The following is a 14,432-nucleotide window of genomic DNA, read 5'->3' as shown; positions in this document are numbered from 1 at the left end:
GTAAGTCAGCCATGAAGGTGTGGGACGTGCAAAGCCGACGATTGCCTTGAGGTATGACTGCAAAGTTCTGCACGACGAAAAATCTCAAGAGGATGGCCAGCTCGCCTCATAATATGTAATGATCTTAGGCATGATCGGTGAAGAGGTAATGAAGACGTGTGGCTTGCTCCCGTTTCCGAACCATGTGTGACGCAAGGCTTGCCTTGACTGTGGGGTAGAGTGATCGCCTGGGGCCGTCCAAGCACCTTGCCCAAGGCAGCCAATACCGAAACTTTCATTGTCAAGCAGACTTCTCGGATGCTGTCACGCGGGCTTTTGCTGCTGAGAAGACGGCGTAGAGGTGACACAACACGGCGTGTAATCTCTATGCAACTTGACTTCATCGACACCTTGACAAGCATAACATCAAAAATCACATGCATAACAGTCTTGAGATGGAGGTACTTGCGTACTTGCCGGTCGCTTGTTCCGGGCACACCCAGCCCTCGTGCTCTTTTCCGCTTTATTTTCGTCACCTGTAGGCCGAACGGCACCCGTACAACAAGTAGACGCGTATCACCCAATCAGCGGCGAGGGCGCTAGATGGAGTCCGGTCCACATACAGATTGAGCGTCAGTGACGGTCGTCAGGATGGAAGTATGAGCGCTATTAAAGAAGCTGGAGACCCCGTACTTGAAGTATCAAACACAGCTCCTTTGGCCCAAGACTTTGTCCGTCATCAGGTGTCCAAGCAGTAACATATTACCATCCCTTCATACTCTCTATCATCCATCTATCCCCATAAACATTCACAATGCCGAGCGTCAATAAGACAAATCTCCACCCTTCCGGTATCAAGTATGTGACCTCGTCGCCTCTTGATCATTTGGTCATGAATCTGAGCACAACAACTAACATGCATCTTTCAGGCCGGTTGTGGAACACACTGAGATTGAGGAGGAGCTTCACGACAAGGCACACATCGACTATGACCGTGTTGCTATTGTAAGTTCATTCAACTTCCACTAGCTGGAGCTTTCAAACTGACCCCTCTCCCAGGTCGCCAACCCCTCAGTTGCTACACTCTACGAGGATGCCCTCGTGTACGAGACCGGTTCCGCCATCACAGCTTCCGGCGCACTATCAGCATACTCGGGTGCTAAGACCGGCCGTTCGCCCTCGGATAAGCGTATCGTTGAGGAGGAGTCCTCCAAGGACGATGTCTGGTGGGGTCCTGTGAACAAGCCGATGGCTCCCGATGTAAGCCTTTTCCATTTTCGTTTACCCTTGAATCTGCAACGCGTTGGCTTGTGAAATTTGCTGCAGACGTCATGCACACCAGCTAGCCAGACGCATCCGAGGGTGGCGTTCCCCAGATCCCTGCTAGACCCCGCTCCCCCGCAAATTTCCTATTGTGGTTATCGAGCACGTGAGCTAACGACTTCCAAAGGTCTGGCGTATCAACCGCGAGCGTGCCATCGACTACCTCAACACCCGCAAGCGCATCTACGTCGTCGATGGGTTCGCCGGATGGGATGAGCGTTACAGGATTCGTGTCCGCGTTGTATGCGCCCGCGCGTACCATGCCCTCTTCATGCGCAACATGTTGATCCGCCCATCGCGAGAGGAGCTTGAGCACTTCCACCCCGACTATGTCATCTACAACGGAGGCGGTTTCCCAGCTAACAGGTTCACTTCCGGTATGACTTCGGCAACGTCGGTCGCTATCAACTTCGCCGAGAAGGAGATGGTTATCCTTGGTACTGAATACGCAGGTGAAATGAAAAAGGGGGTCTTTACGGTTCTTTTCTACGAGATGCCCGTCAAGCACAACGTCCTCACTCTCCACTCGTCGGCGAACGAGGGCAAGGACGGAGATGTCACCGTCTTCTTTGGTTTGTCGGGTACCGGCAAGACCACGTTGTCAGCTGACCCCAAGCGTGCGCTCATCGGTGACGACGAGCACTGCTGGAGCGACACCGGTGTCTTCAACATCGAGGGTGGTTGCTACGCCAAAACTATTGGTCTGTCTGCTCAGAAGGAGCCTGATATTTTCAACGCCATTCGCTTTGGTTCGATCCTGGAGAACGTCGTCTTCGACCCCGCCACACGCCAGGTTGACTATGATGATGACACTCTGACCGAGAATACCCGCTGCGCATATCCAATCGAGTTCATTGAGAACACCAAGATCCCCTGCATCTCCAGCTCTCACCCCAAGAACATCATCCTTCTCACCTGCGACGCCCGCGGTGTTCTGCCACCCATCTCGAAACTCAACCCCGAGCAAACCATGTACCACTTCATCTCTGGATACACCTCCAAGATGGCCGGTACTGAGCAGGGTGTCACTGAGCCCCAGGCCACCTTCTCGTCGTGCTTCGCCCAGCCCTTCCTCGCCCTCCACCCCATGCGCTACGCCAAGATGCTCGCGGAGAAGATTCAACAACACAACACCAACGCCTGGCTCCTTAACACTGGCTGGGTCGGCGCGGGCGCGCTTAATAATGGCAAGCGATGCCCCCTAAAGTACACACGCGCCATCCTCGACGCCATCCACTCGGGCGAGCTCGCCAACGTCGAGTACGAGGTCTACGAGACGTTCAACCTGTCCATCCCCAAGTCGTGCCCCAACGTCCCCGACGAACTGCTCAACCCGGCCAAGGCTTGGACTGGAACTGCCAACTTCAAGACCGAGGTCGAGAAGCTCGGCACGCTGTTCATGGAGAACTTTAAGAAATACGAGGACCAGTCTACGCCTGCGGTTCTCAAGGCCGGCCCCCATGTATGCTGCTGTCCCAAACACTAGACGTTGATTCGACGTTGATTCGATGTTGAATGGTGCTTTTTAACATTTTTTAACAGACTGGATAATCGATTTCTTGTATCTTTTTTTCCGCGCGGTCGATAGATAGTCGACGTCAGTGCTGCTTTTCTTCGTGCGCGTTCGTATATCACTGGGACTTGCTTTTTCTTGGTTCGACTAGGGAGTTTCAAAATGCTTCATTAGGAACGTTACATGAGTAGTTACAGGGAGGGGTGGGGTGAGGGATGACGGATAGTAGACAGAATTGAAAAGATTTCGCTTTATCTCTGTTGCTGAGGTGCATTGAAATTTTGTAACAGCTTGACAACTACATAGAGATTTCAAGCTACATCTTCATATCACGATTTATACATGTATAAGTCTAGTCTGCATTTTTTCCAGAGTTTACTCCCGTAGTTCTGTTGTGTTCTATGAGACGTCTAATTCCCGGAAGGCAGGCCCTTTATCTTGTGTGAAAGCCGGAACCAAGTTGGACAACTACAATGAATCTTAGCGTATAGGTTGTGTACGTTGATTTCTAATAGTATACGCCTAGCATGCCCTTTTGTAAGCTCATTGTTGTGCGTTTCGAAGTTACGAAGCATACAGCTTACTTTCTGCTTTCACACTTGACTAAGGAGCAGACAACTTCTTTGACGATGGCGATGAGGACAGCAGTGTCGTTGACGATGATCATCAGGCACAAGAGCGATCATTAGAAGAAGGAATTTCGAACGCGGTCTTGATCTTCTGTACGAAGCTTAGATTACGATTTGTGTAGATAGCCGACTCGAACGTATATTGCATCGCTACTCTCTCAGTGTAAGACAGATTGGCAGCGTCGCGTCCAAACACTGGGTGAAACTGCAAATGAGATCTTCATCTTGTGGTGTGTCAGCTTCTGAGACTTCTTCTTCTGGTACGAACGCAGCTGCTTCCGATCTTAGCTTGTCGTTCGATGTGTCGTACTTCTTAGTGTTCCTGCCTTGAGCCTTGTCGGTTGTGTGCTTTTTCGCGGATGGTACCGCAGCACTAAGGGCTTCTTCATTGTAATCGATCGTCTTTCACTTGCGCTTACTGCGACTAGTCGTATCGTCCGCCATTCTGGTAAGCTCGGGTTGTGGCCTTTGAAAAATTACCATTTCGGTAATCGCGTGCATCAAGATAACGGTCAGACCCAATCATTTAGAAGAAATGGAAAATAGATTAGCGCGTCGATATCATTCACTGTACATTACGCCAAGGCACGCGTCACACGCACAGACATGGTAAACGCGGAAGCTCTGTTAACTTCTCCCCGCACTTCTGTCCCTCACTTTCAACTGCTACAACCATTAGAAGCAGTGCACTATCACAATCACAAATACAAGCTGTCTGGCAAATTGCTTATCGTCATGGAAGACGATCCGAACTCGGGACTAGACATGGAAGAGCGCACGTACATTGCCCTGCACGATGCCATGATGAAGATGTACGCCAACCACGACGGTAGAGGCTGCTTCAGGCTTGCTGCGCAGCTCCTCACGGTATACAACTGATCATGTTACCCACATCATATTATCTCAGCTAATCTGTACCTAGAAAGCAAATCTCCCAGCACTTATTCGAGCTCGGTGCTACATGATGCTTTCTCTAAAGTACGGGCCACTCGCTGTACAGTATGCTGAGACAGCTGTGGCGCTGCTCGACGTTGAGGTTCGCAAGTTGCTACGTCCAGAGGCATTCCCTACCATACAGCTCGAGCTAGCGCTTGAGCTCCTGGAAGACGCGAAAGCAAGGGCACTTCCGGCGAGTGCACCTCTGGAAGCTTCGCCGCCTGAAGCTGGAAAGACAGCATCGAAGGCCGACGAACTAGCTCTCAAGGAAGCTGCTACTTTGCTGCCGTCGCCTGCTACTGAGCAGCATGGTCTGGTTATGTCAGGTGTGTCAAGGACTACTTCAAGTATGCTTCGCTTTTGTGCAACCGAGTGATAAAGCTAAGCCTCCGTGTAGCACAACAGCCTATGGTGATGAGACAGCACGGCACTGATCCTCCCTACCAAGTACACTTCCCTCCAAACGCCTCGACACATTCCCTTCTCACCCCACAGGAAGCCCGCAAGGACAAGACAGAAGAGTAGAACGCGCGGTGGAAATCGGGGAACACGGGCGGATGTCGGGTATGGATTTGGGATTCTGACAGACTCGATCGATTGATCGGTTGAGAGTGCGTTGCTTTCTTTGTATCTAGGGGAGTTGAGTAAGGTGAAGAAGTGCGGCGGACGGGTGAATTACATGTGCCAGCACAACATCTCCTGGCTCGTCTCTTTGATTTTACTTGCGAAATCTCAACTCTATCCCTGATCTATTTGATAGAGTGTCGAAAACGGAGAGCAATAAAGACATACCAATGTGGCACAAATTCTCGATGTAGTTGTGAAGCTATTATAAACTTTCGCTGCAGCTTGATAACTACATACAAACAGTTGAGGCGCTTAATACGCAACAACAGGCCAATGACGACGTCCCGAAAGGACTTGCAGACCGCATGGCAACACTCAAAGCACTGGAGGTGGGCGACGATGTAGAAGTGGCCCGCACTGCGCGTGGACTCTAAGCATGCCTTACGTTTGCCATTATAGATATAAATTTCTGTTGGGGGGAGATACGGTTGTATGGCGCATAAGATACTGGTCATGTATATGTATAGGTCTGCTGAACTAGTCAGCTCCGCTGGAGAGGATATATACGCCACGCTCAGGACAAACCCCTTGACGTGGCTCCCACTCCAAGGTTCACGTAACAGTTTCTCCTCTTACTTCGTTCTGTGGGGTAGGGATGGATATCGGGCGGGTAAGTGGAGGGATATGTAGGGAATCGTGAAGGCCACAAGGTAGTTTGCCTACGCTGACAAGAGATCCATGTAGTTATGAATTGATCCAGACTTCCTGTTTTCTTGTTACTTCGAACTATCTATTAGTCTTGTAGTCTCCACAAGTCACACCACTTTCCCTACTCTCAGCAGGCTTGCCCCGAATTTTCGTCTTGATATCAGATCTTCAGATGAATGTAGCCATCCAGCCCGCAGTCATATCAGTCTTCTGTGAACTATGACCATAGTAAACCAGTCCAATGTGGAAGACTAGAGGCCATTGAGTCATCTAGATCCACAATGCCAGAAGACTACAGTGGTCTTTGAATCGGCGTTGACGACCTGGGGGTTATATAGTCACGTCGGATTATCTCAGCCCCTGAAGGTCGACCCTGGTATCCTTCATCTCACCCAGGATATCTCCACATCTGACACCGAGGCAGGCGAGTAGGAGGATTGCGGCAGTGTCGTTCAGGGTGACGTCCCACGAACCAGTACCCGTTCAACACTGCGTTGCGATATGCGGCTTTGACCAAACGACGCACCACAACTGCGCCAGCTGGTTCCTTGTCCACTACTATCGCTCGCGAGAGAAGTCCTTCCTCCTCGAGTCCGGTCATTGCGCCTTGAATTCTCATAGTCCAGAAGGGCTTGACATCAAAGTGCTCATACTTGAAGGTGAGAGCCTTGAGAAGAGAACCAAGCCCATGCACGATTGTATCGTACTTGAGAACACCTTTTCGCCCAGTCATTTGGCTGTTTGTTTCGATGAACGGAGGAGGGAAGTGTGGTATTTCTTTCTTGGTAAGGATTATGGCAAAGCTGGCGAACGTCAGTCAAGTTTTGGCAGCATGGTGACGATGGTTTATGGTGAACTGAAGTACTCCGATTGTTCGTTGTATTTGAACTGGCAATGATTCATGTAGTGTCTTCTCACTTTTTCGCTCCTCAAGCCTCGAGAAGTATGTTGTCTCTCGGTCGAGTACAAGAGCTGGAATCCAACTGCAGTGAAGCCTTGTGACAACTGGACAACTACATACAAGGTTTGTGGAGGACTTGTGTGCCTTAATTTATGCCGGTGTACGCCCAGCGTGCCTTACTGGTTCCAGCGATTTTGTCTTGCTTCCGTAAGAACCATGTGATCTCCTGTCCTTACTCCAAGATACTCTTATGGTGCAGGGGGGAAAAGCAAACCCGTGCAGCAGCTGGACAACTACATACAATATTTGTAGAGTACTTGTGTGCCTCGATTCATGCTAGTATACGTCTAGCGCGCCTTATTAGTTATGTTTATTACCGTCGATTTGTTTCGCTTCTGTACAAACTATGTCCTCGCGTCAAGATCGGTATTGTCGCTGTGTAAAGAAACAGTGAGCTGAAATTATGTCGCTGTGCAGTCGTGTAACAGCTGGACAAATACATGCAACGTTTGTTGAAAACTTGTGTGCCTTTATGCTTGCTGGTATACGTCTGGGGTACCTTGTTCGTCGAATATGTTCCTGTAGTTTTGTTGCGCTACCACACAAAGTGTGTGGCCTTCAGGATACTCTAAAAAAAAGCTGGAATCGAGTTTCAGCGAAGTGTTGCAACAACCTGGCGACTACATGCAAAGTTTGTCTATGCAATACTCACACAACGTTGTATGTGCGGTCAAGCTCATGCTCGGAATACTTGCCCTTCGATCCGGGGATGTCTACGGGACTACGGTTGAAGACGTGGTGGATCCGACCGAACAACACGACCGTATAATCAAACATCTATACCCCTGCCGCCTTGTCCTATGTGGTGTGGCGACTACGAGCGATAAATCCTGGATTGTATTAGCCCGTTCACAGCGTTGAATAACTTCACGACATGATGTTATGAAAAAAGTGCTATAGCACTGAATGTAGTGACAAAGCAACTGAGTTTGAGAGAAAAGAAGATATTGCTATGTTAAACACGATTACGCAGGACGTCGCCGACATCGAGCGAAGATCAGCGAGACGACTACAGGTGGTGAATACAGGACTAGAACGTCCTGTCCAGTCTATTGTCTACCGCCACGGCAAGAATTTCGACTACAAGATAATATAGAGCGTGCGTTATTTCACTAACACAATCAAAGACTAAGAAAGAAGAGAAAGCAAGGTATTGTGATTTTAAGCTTAGTTATGCAAGGCACAGGATCAACGGCGTAAGCGCTAACCATGTGGGCACTGACCACCTGGTATATGCTGGCGGCCTCGTGCCGCCAGCCCCGGGCCACGTTAGCAATCCGGTTTTTTTGCAGCTTGCGGCAAATGGATTTTTGCGATTGTGAATATAATTGTTCTAGTTTTGCTTTGCTTCGCCTTCGGGCATTTGGTCAATTTGAAACGATACAGAGAAGATTAGCATGGCCCCTGCACTAAGGATGACACGCTCAATCAAAGAGAAGCTACCATTTTTTTCTTGCGATTGAGCTACCACATCACTCTGTGAGAACATCAACCTCTCGTTATAAGAACCAAAAGTATCACATCAGCGTGTGTTGAAAGAGAGACTTTGCAGATTTTGACGACAATGTTAAGTTCAAATACAGCAGATGTCACATTTTTATTTTTGTATTTTTGCGCGAACCTAGATGCACGCCCCACCATCTGTTCAATGCACTTCGTGATGAGGCAGCTCAATCGCAAGAAAAAAATGGTAGCTTCTCTTTGATTGAGCGTGTCATCCTTAGTGCAGGGGCCATGCTAATCTTCTCTGGGGCGCCGCTGCGCGGCGGCCGCCCCCAGAGCCCGACTTCCGGGTGTGAGCCAGAGTCAAGCTGCAGCTGAGTCTTGTAACAGCTGGACAACTACCACCGGGTCTCGCGATGAAATTCAGTCACGTGGTTATATATACTAGCTAAGCTAGGCCAAGTCTCATCTCGTGACTGAATTTCATCGCGAGACCCGGTGGTACATGCAGATCTGACAAAAACTTTCGTGACCTGATGTCGGTCGGTATGCGCCTATTACATCCTAAGTGTTGTATCTATTTCTAGGATTTAGTCTAGTTGCGCTCATCGTGTTCAGAGTGTCTGTTTCTCTTGGTCTGTCAAAATACCCGGAATCGAAGCTGCATCGAAATCTTACAACAGCTGGACAACTACATGCAAAATTCGAGTGAAACTTCTGCTCGTGAAGAAGTACTGGTATTTGTCCAGCCGCCTCGACTTTTGGCTTTTAGTCTTGTTGTTGAGTTGCTATCTGTAGTGAGGAACGCAGCTTGACTCCAGCTCTCGGTCAACTGTAAAAGCGGGAAGTAAGCTACATTCTTTGTGGCTCCTACAAGTCGCAGAACTACACGACTAAAAGTTGTTAAAATAAACATAAGGCGTATACTACTCTAAATTCATACACACAGTTCTTATACTAAACTCAGTTGTAGTTGTCCAGCTGTTGCATAATTTTGCTGCCCCCTCGTTCCTGGTATTTCGATTGACCGAGAGTCCAGGTATTTAGAGAGCCTGTGTTTATTCCCGACACCAAGCTTGCAGTTGACCGACCTGTCCTGGAAGTGCGCATAGTCTGGAGCGGAGTCTCTCGCATGCTGGTCGTCGTGTGCAATCCGATCGCCGTCCCTTCAAGGTTTAAGGAAAAGGCCCATCTGCGCAACACACCAAACGAAATTCTGCAGGACAGACGACCCGCCACAAACGAACTCCAAGTATCTAGCCAGCTGCGGTAGTGTGCAAAGCAAGCCTGAGCTCGGTGCAAAGAACCCGTCAGCGTATCTACGTGAATGGATTTGCAGACTCCATGGAACAGACGCAGTTTTTTTTGACATTGTCGTAACCATCAACTCCCTCATCTCTGCAAATTCTGGGTGCTTTCGACAGCTCGTGTTTCTTGGTTGGCTTTGACGGCCTTCTGCGCCGCGTTAATGGAATGGCGAGCGGCCTCTCTGTGCAGGAATTGCTTTCTCCTCTGACCGGAAAGCACAGAACAAGGTGCTCATGAAGTAGGGCTCCATGATATCTTTCATCTCGTATACAGCATCGGATTCGTAGTTCAGAGGAAGCCGGCTGCCCATAAACCGCTTCAGGCATACTAGATTCTCGCAGAGTTAGAAACAACGTCACTTTTGTACCTTTCTCTAGGAGATATCACAAGGTCTGTCAGTGTAGAAGTCGAGTCTCCGCCAAATCTTGCAACAGCGTGACAACTACATATAGAATTAGTATATGAGTTTTACACCTAAGCTTCTAGCAGTATACGCAAAGCGTGCACTTCAGTAAATTCTGTTGCGGTGGTTTTACACCATGTAGGCGCCACACGTATAGAAGAACCATCCTCCTACTTGTGTCTTTTGTCTGCTCCTACACATTCTACACCATCTCATTACCAGACCTCTCCTCCTACCAGTGTTCTACTAGCCTCATCCCCTTTTCCCACTACAATTCCATCCTTCTCTCGATGAGAGTGTCACTGGACGATAAAATCCCCGTATCGCAAGTGCGGGAGTCGTACTCGTCGAAGACGTACCGAAACTGTACATGTGATCTCGTCAGACCCGGCCATTCTTCCATGGCAATTCCCTTCACAAAGTGTGCACCCGACTACCTTAGACCTCCCGCTCCCTACCCCATCCCACACAACCCATACATGACACACCGTGCCTGTATTCCACCCCAGTGCGCCACAATCCATCGTATCCGCCCACGCGCTGCAAGCCAGAAAAACGATCGAGTATTGTATCTGCCCGATGGTACTCTTGCTGTCGAGAACTTATACTTCGCTTTTCCTATTCATCTGCATGAACCTCGACGTGCAATTGTAGATAGTAGGGTACGGAGTATTGTTCCCCTCGTTCAGTATGCTCAACTTCATCTCTTTCTGCGCATAAGTCCGCTGGGTGTCGTGGTAGTCGTGTATGACTGCGCGAGTATGGGCTGACAATGGTGGCGAGGGACCAGGGGACTTACTTGGACATACAGAGCGCCTTTGTTTATACATGTATATGTACAAGGCAAAGAGTACAAACCAGCCGTCGCCGTTCTATCTCCATTCGCTCAACATAATATGTAGTATGTAGAAGATACCATCCACGCATTCTCACTCGAACAGCAACACCACAACCACCACCAGCAAGACCTCAAAACACACAAGAAACGAGAGGGCACATCATATGAACGAGCAGTAAAAGTGTCATTAAAATCGGTGCGCAAACCCCCCGCTTCGCTGAAAAAAGCAATCATAAGAAAAACAACGGAAGATGGGGCCGGGCCGTCCATCACCCCCCTTCTCCACACATATCGACATAAAAACACAGTCGTAGAAACATGCCCTCGCCCATCCCATATACAGACAGATATATACACGGTCCCAAGAATCCAACATATCCCAGTCTACGAGATAGTCGCGTTACTCGTACTGGGCGTCCTCTTCCAGCCGCCCCACGTCCAGCCCGTGGTGCCAGTCGCCGGCATGGGGCTCGTCGTCGTAGTCGGGGGCGACGCGACAGACACGGCGGTAACGGTGGGAGACTTCATCGTCGGCGGGGTGGCGGGTTTGGCGAACCAGCCGTTGCCCGCCGCCGCCGCGGCGCCGGCACTACTCGCGCTGACGACGCGCTTCATGCCCTCGAACCGGCCGCGCATCTCCTCCAGCTCCTGCCGCGCGATCGCCTCTGCTGTCTTGGCGTTGACGAGCTCGAGGAGAAGGGCCTCGTTGTCGGCAGGCGTGTTGTTGTCTGTTGTGAGGACTTGCTGTGTGGCGAGACTGGACGAGCGCTTGTTGAACATCATGCTGGTTGGGCGCACGCTCTTGGTCGAGTTTGTTCTCCCGAGCCGGAGTTCGCGCAAGCCTCCTGCCATGCTCTCGCTTGTCGTTGACCGCGAGAGACTCGGCGGCGTGTCGGAACTGTCCGACGCGGACCAAGACACTGCTGCAGATGTTTTGCGCGCCGTCTGGCGTAGTTCTTGGATCGTCCTTTCCAGTTTCTGGTTTTGGTTGTAGCTGTCTGCGAGGCGCTGTCTTGTGTCTTTTATCGTGTCACGCGCAAAGATGAGCTCCGTGTCACGATCGTTAAGATCGCGGGCTAGCGCTTGGGCACGTACGCTTTCAGAGGAAAGCTGTTCTTTTGTGCGTGCGAGCGTGTCGCGGAGCATCTGCTTAGTTTCGAACATCGACGATGTGCGGGTGTGGTATTGCTCGGTTGGGAAGCGGGTTTCCAGACTGTCGACAATCTCTATTGCCTCGTCTGATAGAGAGAGGTTTGAGTCGTCAAGTGTTGGCACCATAGTACTGGCGGTGATGGTTGTTCGGCGGCGGTCCGACCGGGTTGAGGGGGCCGAGAGGGACGACTGCTTCTTTCGAAGTTTCTCAACGACTGTGCGCACGAGACGATGGTCATCTTTGCGGTCTTCGCGTTGCTTCTGCAGTGCCGATTCGAGCTCAACGTTCTGGCGTTGCAGCTGGCTCACCGACATGAGCAGCTGCTCGATCTGGTAGTGCAGATCCCTGTCCTTTGCAGAGTGACCCATAGCGATGGACCCGTGACCTGATCTCATTGACAAGGCGTCTCCATTCGACCCGCGAGACAGGTCTGTCAGGGCAGTGCTGTGGGTAGCATTCGAAGCCTCGGAACCTTCAGTGGAGTTGAGTGTTGATGCAAGACTCTGTTTTGAGGGAGTGCGTCTCAGGAAGCTAACCGGCCGCGAGGGCGCAGAGAGGCCTGGGCTGAGAGATACGGATTTGGTGGATGAGTTGGACGGGCCCCACAAGCGACCCAGGAACGAAGTGGCCGACTTCTGCACCTGCTGCTTGGCCGCATCCCTGTCCTGCGCTTCCTTGTACTGTTGCTCCAGCCCCTGCAATCTCTCTCGTGTAACATCGTTGGTGAAGCCCACAAAGTCACCGACCAGCTCATCGGCAGACCCTGCTTTGCGACCATAAGGATCCCATAGTTGTCGTCCTAGAAGCAGTTGCATAACATCTTCGAACTCGGAGAGCGAGAGAAGCTTCTGTTCGTTCCTCTTCATCAGGGCGAGGGCTACGCGCATGATGGTCTCAGATGCGCCCTCTGCGAACAGCACATCGTAAATGCGGAATAGCATGGGAAGCGGACACGTGACGGCGAAGAAGGACAGAAACCACTGCGATAGGTATGCGGACCCGATTTGCAGTTCGTCGAGGTGCTGAGCCAGCTGTGGCATGTGCTGGTGCAGCAGTTTCTGGAACTGGAAGATGCGGAGGTGGAGACCCGAGAGGTCAGGCAGAAAACACGAGCGCAAGTCGTAGTCTTCCATGAGCCTGCAGCGTGTTAGCATGTGTTGAGTTTATTATGTGTGTGACGTACCTGACGAGCACGCAAAAGGCCTCCTTGTCGCCCATCTGCATCAGCAGCGGCCCCACGAGGAAGCCCAGACCCTGGCAGTACCCAATCTTGTTGTCGTACAGGCTGAAGCACTTGAGCACGCGGCCCAGCATCTTCTGCCCCTCACCCTCAGGGTCCTTGAACATCTCGACGCCGGGGAAGCTTCGGCCGAGGTCCTTGTTGATGATGTTCTCGTATGGGCTCGACTCGCCGCACAGCGTGTCGTACTGGTCCTCGATGAGCTTGTCCCTGGCACCCGATGCGCTCTGCCATACAACGCCGCGCAATGGCGCAGGAATGCCGCCGCGGATCTTATTGAGGCTGAGGGTGGGCAGGCGTTGTACGGTCTGGGGGTAGTCGCGCACGAGGGCGGCCCAAAACTCGAGCTCTGTCATGGGCGGCGGCGAGGGCAGTTGCGAAAAGCGCACTTGCGAGGCTTCTTCGTCCTGCACCAGGCGCTTGAGCTGGTTGAACGACGGCGGGCGGGACTGACTGCGGGAGCGTGCAGACTTGTTCTTTGCTTTCAGCGTGGCCTTGGAGTCGGACATGAGGGCGTTGTTCTCCTGCTCCAGACGGGCGAGCAGCAGGGCCATGGCCTGGTTGAGCGTTAGTATTGCGACTGGGACGATAAATCACGGCCACTCCTCACCTCATCCTGCCCAGCCCCCTCAGGCTCCAGCGATTCCTTCTTCTCCAGCTCCTCCCAATCGACCTGCTGGCTCTTTGCCGAGCTGTTGCTGTCGCTTCTCGAGTGGCCAGACAACTTGGCCATCTCAGGCGCGTCCGTGTCGTGGACTGTCATGGCCGGCACATGGACGCTGGTGGGGCTGTCGCGGCGGCCAAAGGCCTTGTGAATCTCGTCGGAGCTCGGGCGTGACATTATGCCCTTCTCCTCTGCGTGTGTGTTCTGCTCGTCTGGCGCGTCTTCGCTGTCGGCCTCGGACAGCGGCACTGTCACCATCGAGTCGGTCGGCAGCGGCGAGCTGTCAATGTGTGACCTGGGCGAGCGCACTGGCGTCTCTTCATTGCTGGGGACCGTCATGGCATTCTCCACGTCCAATTTGAGTTTGTCGGCTCCCATGGCGGGCTCCTCGACATGCATCGTGTCTGTCATTCTGTCGTGGGGTATCGCGTGTTCAGGGTCCCGCAACAAAGACTGACAGGCGCCGCGGGTGCCGTGTGCGCTGCGAATGGCTGATCTCGTCAGTCCAGCGCCCAGTCGAGAGTCAAGCGGCGCTGGCGTGGGAAGTGTTTCAAGGGACCGAAATCTTGACCCGCCCGTTCCAGACAAAAGGAGCAGCAATGCAACGCGTCACGGGGCCCTCACTCCCTAAAGCAACAAAGTCCGAGTACAGTGAACGGCAACAGCACAGCGGACAGGCACAGCAAAAGCAAAGGCAGAGACGCTGCAACGGGCGAGGGGACTCGACAGGAGCATTAGGAGGTTCTCGGCAAGGCTGGCTAGCGTAT

At 51.7% G+C, this 14,432-nt stretch overlaps 3 protein-coding genes across 3 annotated transcripts; 2 read left to right on the top strand and 1 right to left on the bottom strand.

Annotated features, from left to right (window-relative positions):
* Positions 1-737: 737 nt before the first annotated feature.
* Positions 738-3,148, top strand: P153DRAFT_366132 (ATP-utilizing phosphoenolpyruvate carboxykinase). The gene is made up of 4 exons (XM_033667979.1): positions 738-837; positions 909-984; positions 1,039-1,239; positions 1,430-3,148. Exons 1-4 carry the CDS (start codon positions 794-796, stop codon positions 2,786-2,788), a joined length of 1,680 nt encoding a protein of 559 aa, XP_033524945.1. The 5' UTR covers positions 738-793; the 3' UTR covers positions 2,789-3,148.
* Positions 3,149-4,125: 977 nt separating this feature from the next.
* On the top strand, positions 4,126-4,987 carry P153DRAFT_430732 (uncharacterized protein). The gene is made up of 3 exons (XM_033672853.1): positions 4,126-4,311; positions 4,367-4,727; positions 4,778-4,987. Exons 1-3 carry the CDS (start codon positions 4,180-4,182, stop codon positions 4,903-4,905), a joined length of 621 nt encoding a protein of 206 aa, XP_033524944.1. The 5' UTR covers positions 4,126-4,179; the 3' UTR covers positions 4,906-4,987.
* A 5,787-nt stretch (positions 4,988-10,774) lies between these two features.
* On the bottom strand, positions 10,775-14,355 carry P153DRAFT_395953 (uncharacterized protein). Its single transcript, XM_033671440.1, has 3 exons — positions 13,612-14,355; positions 12,945-13,558; positions 10,775-12,898 (listed from the first exon to the last, which is right to left on the bottom strand). Exons 1-3 carry the CDS (start codon positions 14,074-14,076, stop codon positions 10,993-10,995), a joined length of 2,985 nt encoding a protein of 994 aa, XP_033524943.1. The 5' UTR covers positions 14,077-14,355; the 3' UTR covers positions 10,775-10,992.
* Positions 14,356-14,432: the final 77 nt, after the last annotated feature.

This window comes from Dothidotthia symphoricarpi (assembly GCF_010015815.1).
Source record: "Dothidotthia symphoricarpi CBS 119687 unplaced genomic scaffold P153scaffold_8, whole genome shotgun sequence".
Classification (NCBI taxonomy): Eukaryota; Fungi; Ascomycota; class Dothideomycetes; order Pleosporales; family Dothidotthiaceae; genus Dothidotthia; species Dothidotthia symphoricarpi.
The sequence above is the reverse complement of the archived record's forward strand: the minus strand, read 5'-3'. Positions and strand labels throughout refer to the sequence as shown.